Raw genomic sequence first — 17,862 nt, forward strand, 5'->3', positions numbered from 1 at the left:
GTCTGCAGTCATGTTTCATTTCTTTGTGGTTGTTTTGTGTCGGGTTGGGGGGGGGAGTTGCTTCCCCAAGCGAAGGAGTTTAAGTATCTTGGGATCTTGTTCACGAGTGATGGGAAAATGGAGCGAGAGATGGACAGGCGGATTGGTGCGGCGTCAGCAGTAATTCGGGCGTTGTACCGGACCGTCGTGGTGAAGAGGGAGCTGAGCCGTAAAGCGAAGCTCTCGATTTACCAGTCCATCTACATTCCAACCCTCACCTATGGTCATGAGCTTTGGGTACTGACCGAAAGAACAAGATCGCAGATACAAGCGACCGAAATGAGCTTCTTCCATAGGGTGGCTGGGCTCAGCCTTAGAGTTAGGGTGAGGAGCTCAGACATCCGGAGGGAGCTCGGAGTAGAGCCGCTGCTCCTTCGTATCGAAAGGAGCCAGTTGAGGTGGTTTGGCCACCTGATTCGGATGCCTCCAGGAAGACTTCCTTTGGAGGTTTTCTGAGCACGTCCGTCTGGGAGGAGACCCCGGGGTAGAACCAGAACTCGCTGGAGGGATTATATATCTTGTCTGCCCTGGGAACGCCTCGGGATCCCCCAGGAAGAGCTGGAGGGCGTCACTGGGGGGAGGGACGTCTGGAACAACCTGCTTCGCTTGCTGCCTCCGTGACCCGGCCCCGAATAACCGGAAGAAAATGGATGGATGGATGGATGTTTTGCGTCTCTTTGTGGTTGTTTTCTGTCTCTATGGTTATTTTGTGTGTCTTTGTGGTTGTTTTGTGTCTCATTGTGTCTGTTTTAGGTGTCTTTGTGGTTGTTTTTCATCTCTTTGTGGTTGTTTTGTGTATTTGTAGTCATTTTGTTGTGTTTGTAGTCTATTTCTGTGTCTGTGGTTCTTTTTTGTGTTGCTCTACGAACGTTTCGTGTCTCTTTGTTGTCGTTTCGTGTCTCTATGGTCATTTTGCATTGGTTTGTATTATTTTATGGCCCTTTGTTGATATTTTGATGCTCTCTGTGGTCTTTTTTGTGACTTTTACTGATGCATTTTGCAATTTTGAGTCTGTAGAATCTTCCTCGAGGGATGTCACAGTTCTGTTAAACATTCAACATGTTGTTAGAAATGCTGCCAGGCCGTCGTAGCTTTCAGCTGGATTATCGGCAATGAAGTTAATCCTGCAGAAACGAACAAAGCTGTGTGTGTTTCTATACTAAAAAATACAGAAATCCCTCTCATCGTGCTGTGAATGTCTGAAAATAACATATCCAGTTGTTCAGGGAACCCTCCTACTCGTCTGCAGAGAGAAGCCGTTGCAGCTCCTCTGGGGTTCATTAAAGCCCTTGGGAGTCCTCAGAATGAACTGTGGGTCATGTGAAAGTTTTCAGAAATATCTCACTAAATAAAAATAGTTTTTGTGCCGTGAGCCTCTTTTCTTTAAATATTCGTCATGTGGCCGACTGTTTCCCTCCATCTGCAGCCTGGGGGCCTCTGAGAAAACGACTGCCGAAGCCAAAGCAGGGCTTCAGAGGGAAAAGGTGTTGAGAGAAACCTAATCTATGAGCGGCCTGGTGGTGAGGGGAGGCTGGTGGCAATCTGAAGGAGAAGGACCTCCTCACCGCTCACATACCTGACATACCTCACAGGCTGATACCAAACAGATCGCCTAAACAGAGATCCCCGTAAACAAAGACAACTTCTTCTGAGTTTGGTCCAAAAACCAGCATGTACTTAACTAAAGGTGTTACTGTATGCAGACGACAATCACGTGGTAAAAAAGTGCATTTATTAGTGGTGTTAGGTCTCACTGTCATCATTTTGTGCATTTAATTAGCCGTTGTATCTTTCTTTGTCAGTCTCTTTATGGTCCTTTTGTGTTTGATATCATTTTGATCTCTCCTTTTGCATGTTTATAGTTATTTATTGATTATTTTCCAATCAATATTGTTTATTGTGTCTTTTAGTTGCCTTGTTTTTCATTGTGATCACTTTACATTCTTGTCATTATTTCAAGCCTTTGAGGTCATTTTGTGTTTGTTTGTGGTCGTTTTTGTCTATTTGTGCTCAATTCATGTGCAATTATGGTCATTTTGTGTCTCTTTGTGGTCATTTATTCTCTCTCAGGTAAACTTTGTCATTTTGAGGTCATTTTGGGGTTTTTTGTGGTCTTTTTTTGTCTCTTCATGGTCGCTTTTCCCCTCTGGTCATTTTGTGATTTTTGTGGTAATTTTTTGGTCTATTTGTGCTCAATTTTTGTGTAATCATGGTCATCTTTGAAGTCATTTTATGTTTGTTTGTGGTCATTTTTATCTATGTGTGCTCAAGTCATATACAATTATGGTCACTTTTTGTCTCCGTGGTCGTTTTGTGCCTCTTTGTGGTCATTTTTTGTCCATTTAAGGCCATTTTCTTTTGTCGTTTTGAGGTCATTTTGGGTTTTTTGTGGTCATTTTTTTTGTCTCTTTGTGGTCTTTTTGTGTCTCTGTGGTCATTTTTTGTCTATCATAATTTTATGTCTGTCTATTTGTGGTCATTTCACGTTTTTGTCATTTTTTGTTTTTGTGGACAATTTCTAGGTAATTATGGTCATTTTGTGTCTTTGTTGTCATTTTTTGTCTGTTTGTGGTCAATTTCTGTGTCATTATGGTCATTTTGTGGTTTAGTTCGGTCATTTTTTGTATATTTGCTGTCAGTTTGTGTATAATTATGGTCATTTTGTGTATTTTTTTGTTGATTTGTGTCTTTTTGTGATCAGTTTCATCTCTTTGTAGTCAATTTGTGTATATTTATGGTCATTTTATGTCTCTTTGTGTCTCTTAATGGTCAGTTTTTGTCTCTTTGCTGTCACTCTGTGTTTATTTGTGGTCCTTTTTTCTTTGCAATAATCAGAAAACTTAAATAAGCAGATCAGATACATAATGTGAAAGTCATCTGCTTATCTACATGATGAAATCATTCTATTAGTGGAACCAAATCATCTCTTTGCTTTTAGCTTTAGGGTGAAACATGAGCCACTCCTCTGTGTAACACACCTGTGTGGGATGAAACCATGTCACTGTGATAAGACTGAATGATGAAGCATTTTAAACATAACATCTGTGTGTGCAGCTACTCTTTAAAGTCTAATGGTTACTGTGCAGCCGCTGTTTGTTCTTCTTTCAGCCTTTAATGCCACGTTTTCTTTATGTGTCAATAAAGCCGTGGGTTTCTGTGGAGCGTGATTGCAGTAAAGTCTGTGTTACTAATGGCCATTTTGTGTCTATTTATCTTTTTTTTTTTTTTTTAATTGTCTTTGTGGTCATTTGTCAGTTTTTTTTTTGGTGGAAATTCGTCTGTTTGTGGTTAGTTTGTTTCTATTTATGGTCATTTTGTGATCATTTTGGGTCTCTTTTTTGTCAGTTTTTCTCTTGAATTGTTTCTCTGTATGATCATTTTGTGTTCCTTTGTGTTTTGCATTCTATTGTCATTATATTTAGTCTTTGTGGTCATTTTGTGTTTGTTGTTATATGTCTATTAACAATCATTGTACGTCTCTGTGGTGATTTTGTATCTTTTTGTATCTCTGTGGTCATTCTGTATAGGGTTTTTTGGTTGATTTTTGTTTGATCAGTTTATGTTTTGTTGTGGTCATTTTGTTTCTCATTGTGGTCATTTCCTTGTCACTTTTCTCTTAATTTGTGTCTCTATGTGGTCATTTTATGTCTTTGTGATCAATTTGTGTTTCTTTGGGGTTATTTTGTGCCTCTATGGTCATTTTTTGTCTATTTGTGGTCATTTTGTGTATAATTATGGTCACTGAGTCTCTTTGTGGTCATTTTTTGTTTATTTTTGTTGTTATATGTCCATTAACAGTCGTATGCATTTTTGTGGCCATTTTGTGTCTCTGGTCATTTAGCATTTTTTAAATTGCCTCTGGGGTCATTTTATGGGGATTTTTGGTTGTTTTTTTCCTGTTTGTGGCCAGTGTAAGTTTGTTTGTGGTTAATTTGTTTTTATTTATGGTCATTCTGTGTTGATTTTAGTTGTTTTTATATCTATTAATGGTCATTGTGTGTCTGTGTGGTCAATCTGTGTCCATCTGTGATCAGTTTGTCTTTTTGCGGTCCTTTCACATCTCTATCATCATTTTGTAGCTACTTTGTGTTTCTTTGTAGGCCTTTGACTAACCCATTGTTTATTTTAACAAAATAAAGCTGTAATGTGAAAGTCATCTGCTTATCTACACAATGACATTATTCTATTAACAGAAACAAATCATCTCTTTGCTTTTAGCTTTAGGGTGAAACATGAGCCACTCCTCTGTGTAACACACCTGTGTGGGATGAAAACCATGAAGTCACTGTGATAAGACTGAATGATGGAGCATTTTAAACATAACATCTGTGTGTGCAGCTACTCTTTAAAGTCTAATGGTTACTGTGCAGCCGCTGTTTGCTCTTCTTTCAGCCTTTAAAGTGACATTTTCTTCATGTGTCAATAAAGCTGTGGGACTGCAGCTCAGGGAGCGCCTCTCCTTGGGATAAAGTCACTTTGTCACCGTGGACCTCTGGGAGATAACACGCCCCATCACACACCTGGTATCTGAGGCCAGGCCCTGCAGCTGCTGCGTTTCCACGCCACGTTACCATGGACGTGGACTGCAAACACCAAGGTCCACAGGGAGTCGCACTACAAACACACACCTCCTCATGCACCGGCGAACAGGTCAAACACTGAAAAAAGTGGCAGCCATCAGCAGAGGGATCACTCATGAGCATAAAGGAGCCGTTACACTGACTAAACCTGCTTTACTGTGGCTCTAAAGCTCTTCCGTTTAAATCTGGGTCAGTGAAAGTACCTGCAGGAGAAACATTCTGGTGCCTCTGTAACAGCTTCTTTTTACATTATGTAACTTAAATGTGACTCCAGTTGCAGTAAAACAGTGTCGGTTTTCTGTATGAGAGGTGGGACGGAGAAGTTTCAAGTTCTGGGTGTGAAATCACAACAACCCAACCAAAAAACAGTCATTATGCACCCAACACCATATTTACTGCCATTAAAGTTCTAAACATTCAGCATGCGGGAGCCAAATGTTTTGTATGTTCACGATTCTTGACATTAAAATGAAATAATCTAAAGTGTCCTCTGCTGGTAAAGGACTCAATGTGCCATCCACTTGCACAAGAGATTTTAAATTCAATTTTGTCATATGTTTTGCGATTATTTTGCATTTTGTTGTGGTTGTTTTATGCCTCTGTGTCTTTCTGGTCATTTCGTGTCCGTTGTAAATATCTGACAACATTTTTAGTCTGTTTGTGGTCATTTGGAGTTTCTTTGTCGGTCATTTTGTGTCTCAGTCACTTTCTGTCTCTTTGTAGTCCTCTTGCGTCTCTTTGTCGTTTGATTGCTTGACTTAATTTTAAGTAGTTGTCGTCATTTACATCAGATTTTAATCTCCCACATGGCAGCACCAGCACAAAGATGGCAAATCACAATCGATATTAAATGGAAAATGTCCTCCCTGCTTTTCAAATGTTAATCCAGAGGAAGAAAGGGGAAGATAATTGTGAGGATAAAGCACACAATTCATCTAAAAGAAATTGCCAACACAGAGGAGACAGATAGGCCCTCATCAGAGTGTTGATCTGCACGGCTGAATAGAAATTGTTTGATAACTGATGACCTGGTCCTGACTAGGCACATGCTGCCTGTTCGGCTAATTCAGTGCACTTAGCTGGGCCTGTTAAGTGGTGCATGGCAAGAGCGAAAAATAAACACATTACAATGATTTCTTATGATTAATAACAAAAATATGCATCAAATAATACAGCATATTGTTTAAATTAATGTATTTTAAGTTTCAAAGCAAACCCTCTGAGTGAATTATTATATGATATTACTAGAATGTTAGTACTGATTCTTTGATGCATAGGTAAAATTTTATATTGTATTTACTGTTTTTACTTACTTTTAGTCAAATGCATTTTAAATGTAGTCTTGTTCTCTTATTGAAGATGAATAATATGTATTACAATATTATACATCAAAATGTACTGCAGTTTTCAAAAAGCAACGCAAATTTTGATCCTTAAAATGCAGATATTTTATGTTTCGTTTGCACCTTTACGTAACAAATAGATGTAAAATACTGACATTTGCTGGCCAGAGGTGGGAAATGCAGCTCGTCTTTATAACCCGCCCACAAACTATCCTATGCTTCCCATTGGCTCAAAGTTTACAAGACTGCCATTTGATTGGTTGCAATAGTTTCTCTCGGCCAATCAATGTGTTTGTTTATCACCAACGCACAAACGTCAAACCGGAAGATATGAAGTGACGCAACTGGCTAGCAAGGCAGCTAAAACGGTGGCTGTTATAACTCCAGGAGGCAACAGCTTTATTTAAACTTTATTTTTAATAATATGAACACGGACACATAACGAAGCGTCCCGTTCGCTCCCACGATGCTGTGTTTGGGCGTAAATGCCGTGAGGTCGTCGGTGTCTTTACAGAAGGTTGGTGGCTAAGCTAACGGTCCAGAAGCTACTTAGCTTGACCTCACCTTTGGTTTTAACCCGTTATAAAGATTTACAACAAATGCCCTGAGTTATTACTATTATGGTAACAGCGAGGGGTGTTTTGATTACAAGAGTAACGCTACGCAATCACATTTTTAACGATTATATACTTAAATTGGACGTCTAATAAAGATACGTTTACTAAAGCCTACAGGCAAAACATTCAGAGTTATGTTGAACAGCAAACAATAGGGTCATTCCGTGTGGTTTCACCAGATGGTGGTTGCCGCACCATTTTCAAATTAGTTCTAAATTTGTATTCCATTAGATAGTCACAAAAGTACTTTCTATGCAAAATTGTAGGCCTGTAGCTCAAATAGTTTCTGAGTTGTGGGGGTCTGAAATTTTCAGAATTTGGGCTATAAAAAGCCTCGCCAGCGTTTTTTGCATCTTTAAGTGGTTATTTCTCAGCCTCTAGACCTACCAGAGAGCTGTGAGTTGGTAAACAAGGCCTCTGCATGTAGTGCCCCACAAACATCCCCAGGTGTTTCCCTACACTCTGCAGGCCATGGGGACACTCACAGGGGACACACCTGTCGACACTCAACCATGTAGTTGAGAAGTCACCATGATTTGTTTTGGATGTTACCTAAAAGCAATCTCTGTCCACTATTTTCTTCATTAATCGATCAGTTGTTTGGTCAGAAAATGTTGAAAAATATTGATCAGTGTTTCCTAAAGCCAATATTGACAAATGTGTTAATTTATGCACAACCCATTTTTCAGTTTACTGTCACTGAGGCGGAAAGAAACTAGAAAATAGTCAGATTTAAGAACCCTGAGAGAATTTGGACTTGTTTTTTGCCCTTAGAAATATTACACAAACTGATCAAAAAAAAATATTGAAGTAGTTGCAGATTCGTATGGTAGTTTAGAGCTGCATTCGTATAGAGCTGCAATTTACTGTTGCAGCTCTCCGTAAATGTAAACAAACCTATAAATCAAAATTTAATCACATTACTAGAACATAGAGGAAGCTGATGAGGTTCTGACTGTTTAATTGTAAATTTTTAAGGCTAAGTTGCCAACATCTCAGCTGCAATAATTATTTCAAGTTAATAAAAACCATTGTGTGTCCAAACTTTGACTGGTAGTGTCAAAAGTTTGGCATTATACCAAAAACTATACCCAAAAATACATAAATGAGACACAAGACGACAAAAACAAGACAAAACAACAAGAGACATAAAATGACAAAAAGACACAAAGCGACAAAAACGAGACAAAACGACAAAGACAAAGAATGACAAAAACAAGCCACAAAGCAACAAAAATGTGGCACAAAATGAGACAAATTGACAAGTCACAAACGCCACTTTCAGGTCGACGGGTTTTACCTTTCACCTCTCACTTCCTGCTGCTACGAAGTGTGTGTGTACATATACACATATATATATAAAGCACATAAGTGATATACGGCTCAATACACTCAGTGTGCCTCAGCATTGTGTTTTCTCTGTTCCAGCTGTGCGTCCTCTCCCTCTCACACTCTGGACTCCATCGGTTCTGTCGTTGTCCTCAGCAGTTATTGAGGATTCGCCTTCACAGTGGAAACATTCGCTGCCTGTCATCCGGACCAGAACCTCCTCCCCTGACACTGACCGACTCCTCTGACTGTCCCGACACACAGCAGAGATCATCTGATTGGTCTCCTGATCAGGGTCCTCCTCCTGCCCCCACCCACTGCTGCATGAGCGGCTGCCACAACTGCGTCTGGATCGAACACGCCGAGCAGCTGCTAGCGTATTATCACGACGGAGGAGACCGAGCACTCGCCGCCATTGAGGAGAACGTCCTGGACGAGAACCTTAAGACCTACCTAAAGATGGAGATCAGACTCTTAAAGAAGACGTGACGCATCACTGCTGACAGGAACCACTGTTTGAGTGTTTTTATGTCAGAAACCAGAAGCACTTTAGAACAAACTCCATTCATCAGTTCCAGATTTTCACTCCCTCCTCCTCTGAGTCTTCAGAAAACGCAAACTACCAACTAGCAACTTATTATTGCAGCTCTCAGTTACAGTAATACTGCAGCCCATTACACCCATCAGCTACAACATTACAACCAGTAGTGAAGAACATTGATCATATTGGTACCAGGTGGTGTTCTGCTGGAAAACCTTGGATTCTGGCATCCATGTCGATGAGACTTAGACACCCAAATGAACCTCATCCCAGAACAAACGCACTCCTTCATGCAAATGGAAATCCTAAATGTCACCTAAATGCACCCCACCACATCCCACAACAATCAGGAACAACTTGAGGACCATGACGATCACCCAAGATGTTGATTTGACCTCCAAACTTCAAGCATTAACAGGATGCAGTGGAGAAGCTTGATTCCCAGAGCACCCAAAGGACCCAACGTCCTGGTTCCAGACCCTATAGGACGCCTTCAGAGCTCCTCTGGTTCAGGCCAACACAGTATTATTCGGGTGGTCCTGAGTTATAGTTGTGTCTGATTGATGGGAGTAACTGCTAAAGTTCATGATGTTCCTACAAAGTCAAGCAAATAGTCTCTCGTGATTGTTATTGGTAGGAACGAGGCCAAAAACTACAGAACTGGGTTGTTTAAAAGTGCTGTTTTACATTTTAGAAACTCCTGAATTGTCACAATCAGTTTTAGTCTGCAAGTGGTGAAGAATAAAAAAAAAAGAAAATCTGCATCATTCATTTCTCTGTTCGTCATGCAGCACGTTTGCACAGTTTTTTATCATTAGTTTGAAGTATTTGTACATTTTAATGTGTGATTATTTTTCTTCTGTGTATTTAAGAGTAGATTTAAATTATGTTTTGCTTAAATAAATGTTATTTCTATTGAGTTAAAACAACTTCATGATTCAGTTTTTTTTCTGTCGAGAGAACCAGCAAACACCAGTAAATCAAAACAAAACAAAAAAATACAGAATCTTGTGCAAATGGTTGGTTTTATGGTGAAAGCGATTTGGATAAAATATCCCAATTTTAGGCTTAGATTTAGTTCATTTACCTGATAGAGTTGTATATCACAGATCAGTAGTTTAAAGACCGTCGCGTTGAGAATCTGTTTTTACAGGTTCTGGCTCTGATTTTGTCATTTTACTAATTTTATTTTTTTTAAAATCACCTTTTAAACCTGCTGGTTTTGGGGGGTTGAGAGGGTTAAACTGACAAGATAGAAAATGAGCAGATTTAGCTCTACCAGCAAGTAAAATTAAATTCTGCATGCATGTTTGTATTTAATAACACTATGATTAATAGTATAACAAATAGAACAGCTACTTCAATACTTTCAAATTTTTCTGAAAATACACACACTGAAAGGTTTAGAGCAGGGGTCGGCAACCCGCGGCTCTTTCATCCCTCTGTTGTGGCTTCCTGTAACTTTGGAAAATAAATAATCAGCAGGCTATTAAATTTTATTTTAGATTGTTAATTTTTTTTAAATTTAATTCTAAATTTGAAGATTATGGTGATCTTGTAACATCAAAATAAAATGTCTTAATTTTTGTCTGTCAAAATATGTGTACCAGCCGTCAGTCTCCGACACTCGCCGGCCTGCGGGTATTCATTTGGAGTCCTGTTGATCTTTGGATCCCAGTGTTTGCTCTACATTCATTCAGCAGCGGTGGGCCACCATTCCTAAATCCTAGCCGTCGCTCCTTCAAATTTATTTCTTTTTTTTATTGTCGCAAATACACCACTGCCGCACGTCTCCGCCTTCACAGCAGAGTCCTGCACTGTGTCGGGTACTCGTCAGTACTAAGGTAAACTAAGGATAAATGTCTTGCTCAGTATCTACTCTTTGATATGTCAGGGTAATACGACGTTACTCGCGAGAGCACGGCTCGATGTCACGTCCAGCATCCAGGCAGCAGGTCAGAGAGTCAGAGGAGTGTCGTCTTGGAAAATAGGGCAGCGACTTACCAGAGAAAAGTTATTAGCTTAAGATAAATAGATTTTACAAGTTAAATAGACATTCGCAAATTACTGATTTCCAGCTAACATTACATAACATATGAGGTCCAGGAGCAAAAACGACATTAACCAAGTAAGATAAATATTATTGGTAGGTGTTACAGCCCTCACATAGACTGAAAAACACAGGCTCAATAGGGGAGAGAGACCACAGCATATACAGAAGGACGCCACACAAAATATCTCCAATTAAACCCACAGGCTTTATCTGGCCACCCCAAGATAATCAACAAAAATAACACCAACGAAAACAGAAACAAAGGAGGGCTGGAGACCCCGGACAAAAGAACAAAAGTGGGAAGACGCTGGGCCAACCACGCAGTGGGCCGTCGCTCCCATCGTCTCCCCCTAAACTACCTAAAAATAAGAACTAAGGCTGAAATAAACAAAAGACCAAGAACGAGACTGTCGGTGATCTCCAGCCCAAATTAATACAATGAAGAAAACCAACGAAAACCCCAGCACCTAAACATGCACGGGGAAAACCTGCTTGGAGGGAAAAAAACCACGGAGGAAGGAAAACACTCCCGCCTACCTGTCCTGGTGTCTGCTGTGTCGTGCCTCCAATCTCTCCACTCCCTGTCCCTTTTATTCCCTCCTCCTCCTCTCATCACCTGAGTGCCAATTGCACTCAGGTGAGCAGCAGGCAGAAGGAAGAGAGAGAGCCAAACCAGAGAGAAAGAGAGAGAGAGCGAGAGAGCGACTGTGGCACGTAACAGTAGGACACAATTTAAAAAATGAATCTATCTAATTATAGGCTTTGTAATTAATTAATCACGACTGATTAACAAGGGCATAGAGGTAAAAATCACTACATGCAGTGTTGTCTTCATTTTAAATGCCAAAAGGGTTTTGCGGCTCCCGCTGTTTTCTTTTCTGTGGGAAACGGGTCGAAATGGCTCTTTGAGTGTTAAAGGTTGCCGACCCCTGGTTTAGAATGTAGGACTTTTAAAGTGTCTTGGTGGTTTTATTTAAGTTCAATATCTGAGTATGTCTTCCACCACCGCTGCTCTGTCTAAAGCAGGAGGGTCAAACTCATTTTAGTTCAGGTTCCACATTCAGCCCAGTTTCATCTCATGTGATCATTAAAATCACAGAAAAATAACAAATAAATAATAGCAACTCCTAATATTTTCCTTTGTTTTAGTGCAAAAGTACAATTCCAGAAATGTCCACATTTAATTAACTATCTTTTTACAAAACATTATAAACAGCCTGACATTTTTAAAGAAAAATAAGTTCAGTTTCAACAATATTATGCCTCCGTTTATCATTACAACTTCCAGGTCACAGAGTGTCTACAAAAGGCACAAAACATTTAGTCTGAGGGATCTGGAACTGAACGATACACAGGGTGTCCCTGAAGTCCAGACATATAGACAAAAAATATATATCTTCAAGAGCATTATATCCAATATGCTCATTTTTTATGTAATGAATGTAATATATATTTGACAATCAAATAAAAATGTAATATAAAAGCCATATTTAATCTATGGAGGCAAAAAAAATTATAGTTAATGAGATTTGCTATGTGTCCAGACTTCAGGGACATCCTGTAGCGTTTTACTTTATGATCCAAACAACTTGTCACGGTCTAGAAATTATTTTAAATTTATATTTTTACTAATTTACAATCTGCAGTTAATGTCATCTCTGGAACTTTTACACTTTGAGGGCCGGATTGGACCCTCTGGGGGACCAGTTTTGGCCTGTGGACCACATGTTTGAGGATCGATTCAATAACAGTAACAAACCGTTTTAGAACCGTCACTAGGTGGCGCCACATACATGTAAAACTGTGTCTGCTCCTGAGGATGAAACATTCTAACTGATTCTCTTAACCTTTATATTTGACCATTATGCTGATTTATTCAACAAACCAAACCAGCTCCAACTGTGTTTTCATGTTAGAATAAACATATTAATACAGAAACATGGAATAAAACCACATCTGTCTTGATTCCAGTCACTTGTGAACAACTTCTATTTATAAAACCTCTGATGCTCTCCTGACGTAAACGTTTTTAATTGCACTGGAGGCGTGTCGTTCAGTAATAACCTGATGGATCGCGTCAGAAGAAGCTCCTTCATGACATCTCTGAACAGTTTCTGACCCTGATCTCTGCTGAGTCAGCACTCGCCCGGGAACACTGATCACAGCAGACCTGCAGCCGGCAGCAGCTCGGTTATGATTTGATCTGGGTTATACAGCGGATTACAAGTGAGACGTTTCACTGATCACATCCAGAACTGTGAACCTGACGACTGACGTGATGGAAAAGACTCAGGACAGATTACTGTCGGTGCCAAGGCTGCAAAGTGTCACTCTGCAACATGAAGCCGTGTTAATGCACATTCTGAATTTAATTTAACATTACACGTTTATTTCCCTTTTCCTGCCTCAGTCACATTAAAGTGGACAGTTGTTGATGTTGGTGCCATCTAAAGTTTTAATACCAGAGTTAGAATTAGAGAGAATCAATGAGTCTCAGTGTTTTAGGGTTTCACCTAACAATCATTTTTACTTGGTTTTACACTGGTTTTAGACTGACCTGGGACTTGGTTAAAACAGGATTCAGACTGGTTCTTTACAGATTTTACACTGGCTTTGGATTTGTTTTAGACTAGTTTGGACTGGTCTTGTACACTGACAGTCATTAAAAACTTTGAGACCATATTTTTCAACATAATTTTTATTTTGAAGCCCGAAACTGGATTTTCTTCATATGAATCATTTGTTTAGCATATTGGCATACAGAAACAAAAATCTAAAGTTTCAAGAATGATTTCAAAATAAAGAATTTCACAAAAGAAAACGGCACCTGCCAAACACAAAGTCACAACAGTCAATACCGAGTATGGCCTCCATCTGCTTGGATGCAGGCAGCAATCCGTCGGCGCATGCTTTGGACCAGGCTTCTGATTGTGGGTTGGGAACAGCCCATACGCCTGGCTACATCACTGTAGCTCAAACCGGCCTCCACCATACCCAGTGCCCGGAGACGCTGTTCATGTGATAGACGCGGCATGATGCTGTTCACTGGACTAACAATGGTGGCCTTTTTTGGGCCTTTATATAGGCCTTCAAAACCCATTCTCAAACTGTGCAGATACTCACTGAGTATTGCTTGGTGTGTATTTGGTTCACTTTTGCAAAGTGACCAACCCATGTGCAATGAATCATGACAAAATGACAACTCATCATTATCTCCACTACCAGGGCACTAGATCATCAGTAAATCCACAATGAATAATTAAATCCCCCCTACAAGTAGAATTCTGCCTACATTTCTACCTCAAAGTTTCTATTGACTGTCAGTATACTTTGGTTTTGGATAGCTTCTTTACTTGGTGATATGCAGCTTTTTCCACTTGGTTGTGGACTGAATGTGGACGGTTTTAATCTGTTTTAAGCTGTCCTGTCTTTCATTTTAGACAGATTTCAGGCATTAGATTTTAGACCTTTTATACACATTTTTTACATTGTTTTAGACCAGTTTTGGACAGTTTTTTAATGTGGTTTTGGACTCTTCAGGGTGGTTTGATATTAGATTTTAAATTTTGTTTTCAACTTAATTTGGCCTCTGTATTGGACTTGTCTAAGACTAAGTTTTGAGAGGATTAAAATTGTTTTAGAGTGGGTGTTATGGACTATATTAGAATCATTTTACATGTGGTTTTAGATTGGGTTTTGGACTTGGTTTTAGAGTTGTTGCAGACTTAGTCTTAGATTTTGAAGTGTTTCAGACTGGGTTTTTTCCTTGTCTTACACTTCTTTTGGACTTGATTTTATATTTAGTTTCGGCCCGGTTTCACACTGGGTTTGGACTAGTTTTGGACTCTGTTTTAGTATATAATTTGCACATCTGCTGCTGGATAATGAGACTACTTCCTGACATAGAAAAATAGACAGTCAGTGATTGAAACTTTGCACAGTTCTGTAGGTTTTGCTCGTATTTTAACCCTCTGCTTGTTGTGTCTGAACATTCATTCACTCAGAATTCAGATTCGGACACGTATGCCCTTCAGCCGTCCTGCTGTGAGATTAGCTCAGCAGTCATCAGCTGCAGAAACACAAAACGACTCACATCTCTCACTGAAAGGAAACAAACTTAATTCAACATGCCAACATAAGAGAGGTAAATCAAACACGAAGCAAAATGAGACTCAGCGATCAAGAGTTTTTTCCCCAGCTTCACAGAACAGAACCAATGAAACTGATAAATCTGATACTAAAGTTTGACAAGAAAAGTTTCTCTCAAATTACTTAGTAAATGTCAGCATGTGGACCTTGAACTAACTATTTCCAACATTTCTTTTATTGGCAACCCCTAAAAACCAAAGTGCTGTGGTGGCAACTCCCCTTAAATAATACATGATAGTAATTTTTGTTTCATTTTTCTATTTTTTTTGACCAAACAGTCAATTAATCGAAGTAGTAAAAGGGATAAATCAGTAACAGCCATTGTTTTTAAGCATACACACAAGAAATCATTCAGGACAGTTTCTTTCAAAGTATAGCTTAAGATTTTCATAACTCAATCTTTAAAAAGGATTGAATAAAATGAAAATAATTATATTTCCCCTCTATTTTTATATAAAAAATTTAAAAAAGAATTTCTTTGCATCATTATTTCAACTGTCAATAACCTGTTATGTTCTCAGTTAATCAATTAGTTGTTTGGTCCATAGCACGTCAGAAAACGGTGGAAATGCTGATCAGTGCTTCTCAAAAAACACAAATGTCTTGTTTTGTCCACAACTCAAAGATATTCAGTTTCCTGTCTCAGAGGAGGAAAGAAACCTGAAAATATTTACAAAGCCACAATCTAAATTTTTGACAATTTTTGCTTAAAAATTCTTAAACTGATTAGTCAATCATCAAAACAGCTGCAGATTAATACCGTTCAAAAGTTTGAGGCTACTTTAAAATGTGCTTATTTTTTGAAAGAAAAGCAGTTTTGTTCTTTTTTTTAATGAAAATAACAGTAAATGAATGATAAATCCAGTGTAGACATTGTTAATGTGGTAAATGACTATTCTATCTAAAAAAAAAGGCTGATTTTTAATGGAATATCTCCATAGGGGTACAGAGGAACATTTCCAGCATCCATCACTCCTGTGTTCTAATGCTACATTGTGTTAGCTAATGATGTTGAAAGGCTCATTGATGATTAGAAAACCCTTGTTACAGTTATGTTAGCACATGGATGAAAGTGTGAGTTTTCATGGTAAACATGGAATAATCTGGACGACCCCAAACTTGGGAACGGTAGTTTGTATCGACTTAAGAGCACCTCAGAATCTACATGTAGTTTCTTTTTACAAACTAAACTATGAGTATTGTAAACATTTTTTGAACAACTCTGTATAATTTGTACCTGTATAAATCCCCTCTATATTTTATATCTGGTCTGATTTTTGGTTCCTTTAAGCTTAACTACACAGAATCTTTCATAACTTCTCAGCTGCTGTCAATAAAATTAGTTAAACTTTGAAAGTTGATGCCAAACTTAACAAAAAAGAAAAGTAATTTTTAACCTCTACAATTTGATAACAGCTGTTAAGATGTGATCTAAACCTCCAGCTTCTAAATAAACAGTGTTAACAGAAATATGTGGACATTTACTACATATGGAGTCTGATAAGAGCTGCTGCATCATGGGAATTGTAGGACTCAGATTTGGGACATTTTTGATCCACATTAGCGCTAAAAGTCACAATAACTTTGCTGCCAAATCTTGTTTTACTGGTTTAAAGTTAAAGTGCAAGACAGAAGAAAAACACAAAGCAGAATTAACTATGAAGGAAAGCATGTTTGGGATGTTTTTTCATGTGTCCAGTGTGGCCTTAGCATGTAATTTCTAACCACAGGTGTCAGATTAATGCCTCTTACTGCAGGGTTTTAACGTTAAATGTTCCTTAAGATGATCTAAGACCCCTCTACAGGTTGGAGGATGAAGCAGATGGTGAGATGGTTGCACAACAAGCAGGAAGTGGGCCAGTGGGCCTTTCAGGAAGCTTCCTGCTGAATCCATAATCTGCATCCACGTATCCTCATCTGTTTTATCTCCACCTGCCCCATGCTGGCTCAAATCTCTGATTTAATAAGTATTACTGAGAGTCAATTATTTCCCAAAAGGCCGCATAATCCCCGCAAAACAGCGCATAATTCCCGCAAGAATCTCACATTTCCACGAAAAAAAAAGAGAAATATGCTGGTCCCACTTGATTTCACAATTTCCGCATAAAATGAGAAAACTATAACCAATATAAATGGAGTTGTGAGTTTTTATGTGACGCCCGGCCTGACGTCATCAGTTCGTGCATTCACACACACACACTAGAAGCACGAGCTGATGCGGAGTACGGCGCCAGTGTTGCCAACTTAGCGACTTTCTCGCTAAATCTAGCGACTTTCCAAAGCGTCCTAGCGACTTTTTGTCAAAAGCGACTAGCCACAAATCTAGCGAATTTTTCTGCCGTTTTGGAGACTGACAGGAAAACTGGGATCATTCTGCAGTTACTGTCCTCAACAAGCAGCAGGTGCTGCTGTGAGCTTCTCCCCCTCCCAACACACAGGCTGTCAGTCCAGTAACCCCGCAGCAGACCCAGTGTCTGATTAGAGGACACATCCCTCCGCGGCCAGACGGCAGATGAATCGCGCATATTTTTGCATATTTCACAACTATTCGCATACTTTGCAACTTTCCACAATTTCCCCGCACAAAATGGCATAAAAACCCTGCATGTTTATTCGCATAATCAAGGATTTTAGCCCGCGTTTTTCTGGAGGGTCTACTATTTTGACTAAACACTGTTGGAAATCCTGTTCTTAGACCCACATCAAAGAAACACAAACATCTCAGACACTCTTTATCCGTCTATAGTAGAATGATAATGGGGTACAATCAGACCATTCTACATTCTAGCGCTGTGGAGAATGATCTGACTATTGTGACAGCTACAACCACAGTCCTGACAGTCAACAAGCAGAATCACTACGCAATCAGAATTTACACATTTTTAACAAAAGTGTTTCATTGCAGGAACTCAGGCAGGCGTGAGGTGGTGCAAACGTTCACAGGAAAAGTCTTGTAATCAGCCTTTTCATACGTTCTGTTTCCATTGTAGGATCCAACAGCTTTAACTGCTAAAAACAATAACAAATACAGGAGGTCCTCGACTTATGTCGGAGTTCCGTTCCTACACCCACAAGTCGGAACTCCGCCAAAAATGTAAACAAAGTCATTACGTGCATCACGATATTAATCAGTTCTTCGGAAAAGCCATAAATACCGAGGACCAAAGTCATGTTATGGCGCCCTGTGACGACTTATTCGTCCACTCCACTC

At 39.3% G+C, this 17,862-nt stretch overlaps 1 protein-coding gene across 1 annotated transcript; it reads left to right on the plus strand.

The window, feature by feature from the left end:
- Nucleotides 1-6,283: 6,283 nt before the first annotated feature.
- Nucleotides 6,284-9,378, plus strand: oxld1 (oxidoreductase-like domain containing 1). Its single transcript, XM_022213733.2, has 2 exons — nucleotides 6,284-6,479; nucleotides 8,008-9,378. The coding sequence occupies exons 1-2, from the start codon at nucleotides 6,429-6,431 to the stop codon at nucleotides 8,395-8,397; spliced, it is 441 nt and encodes a 146-aa protein (XP_022069425.2). The 5' UTR covers nucleotides 6,284-6,428; the 3' UTR covers nucleotides 8,398-9,378.
- The last annotated feature ends 8,484 nt before the right edge of the window (nucleotides 9,379-17,862 follow it).

This window comes from Acanthochromis polyacanthus, chromosome 19 (genome assembly GCF_021347895.1).
Source record: "Acanthochromis polyacanthus isolate Apoly-LR-REF ecotype Palm Island chromosome 19, KAUST_Apoly_ChrSc, whole genome shotgun sequence".
Lineage (NCBI taxonomy): Eukaryota > Metazoa > Chordata > Actinopteri > Pomacentridae > Acanthochromis > Acanthochromis polyacanthus.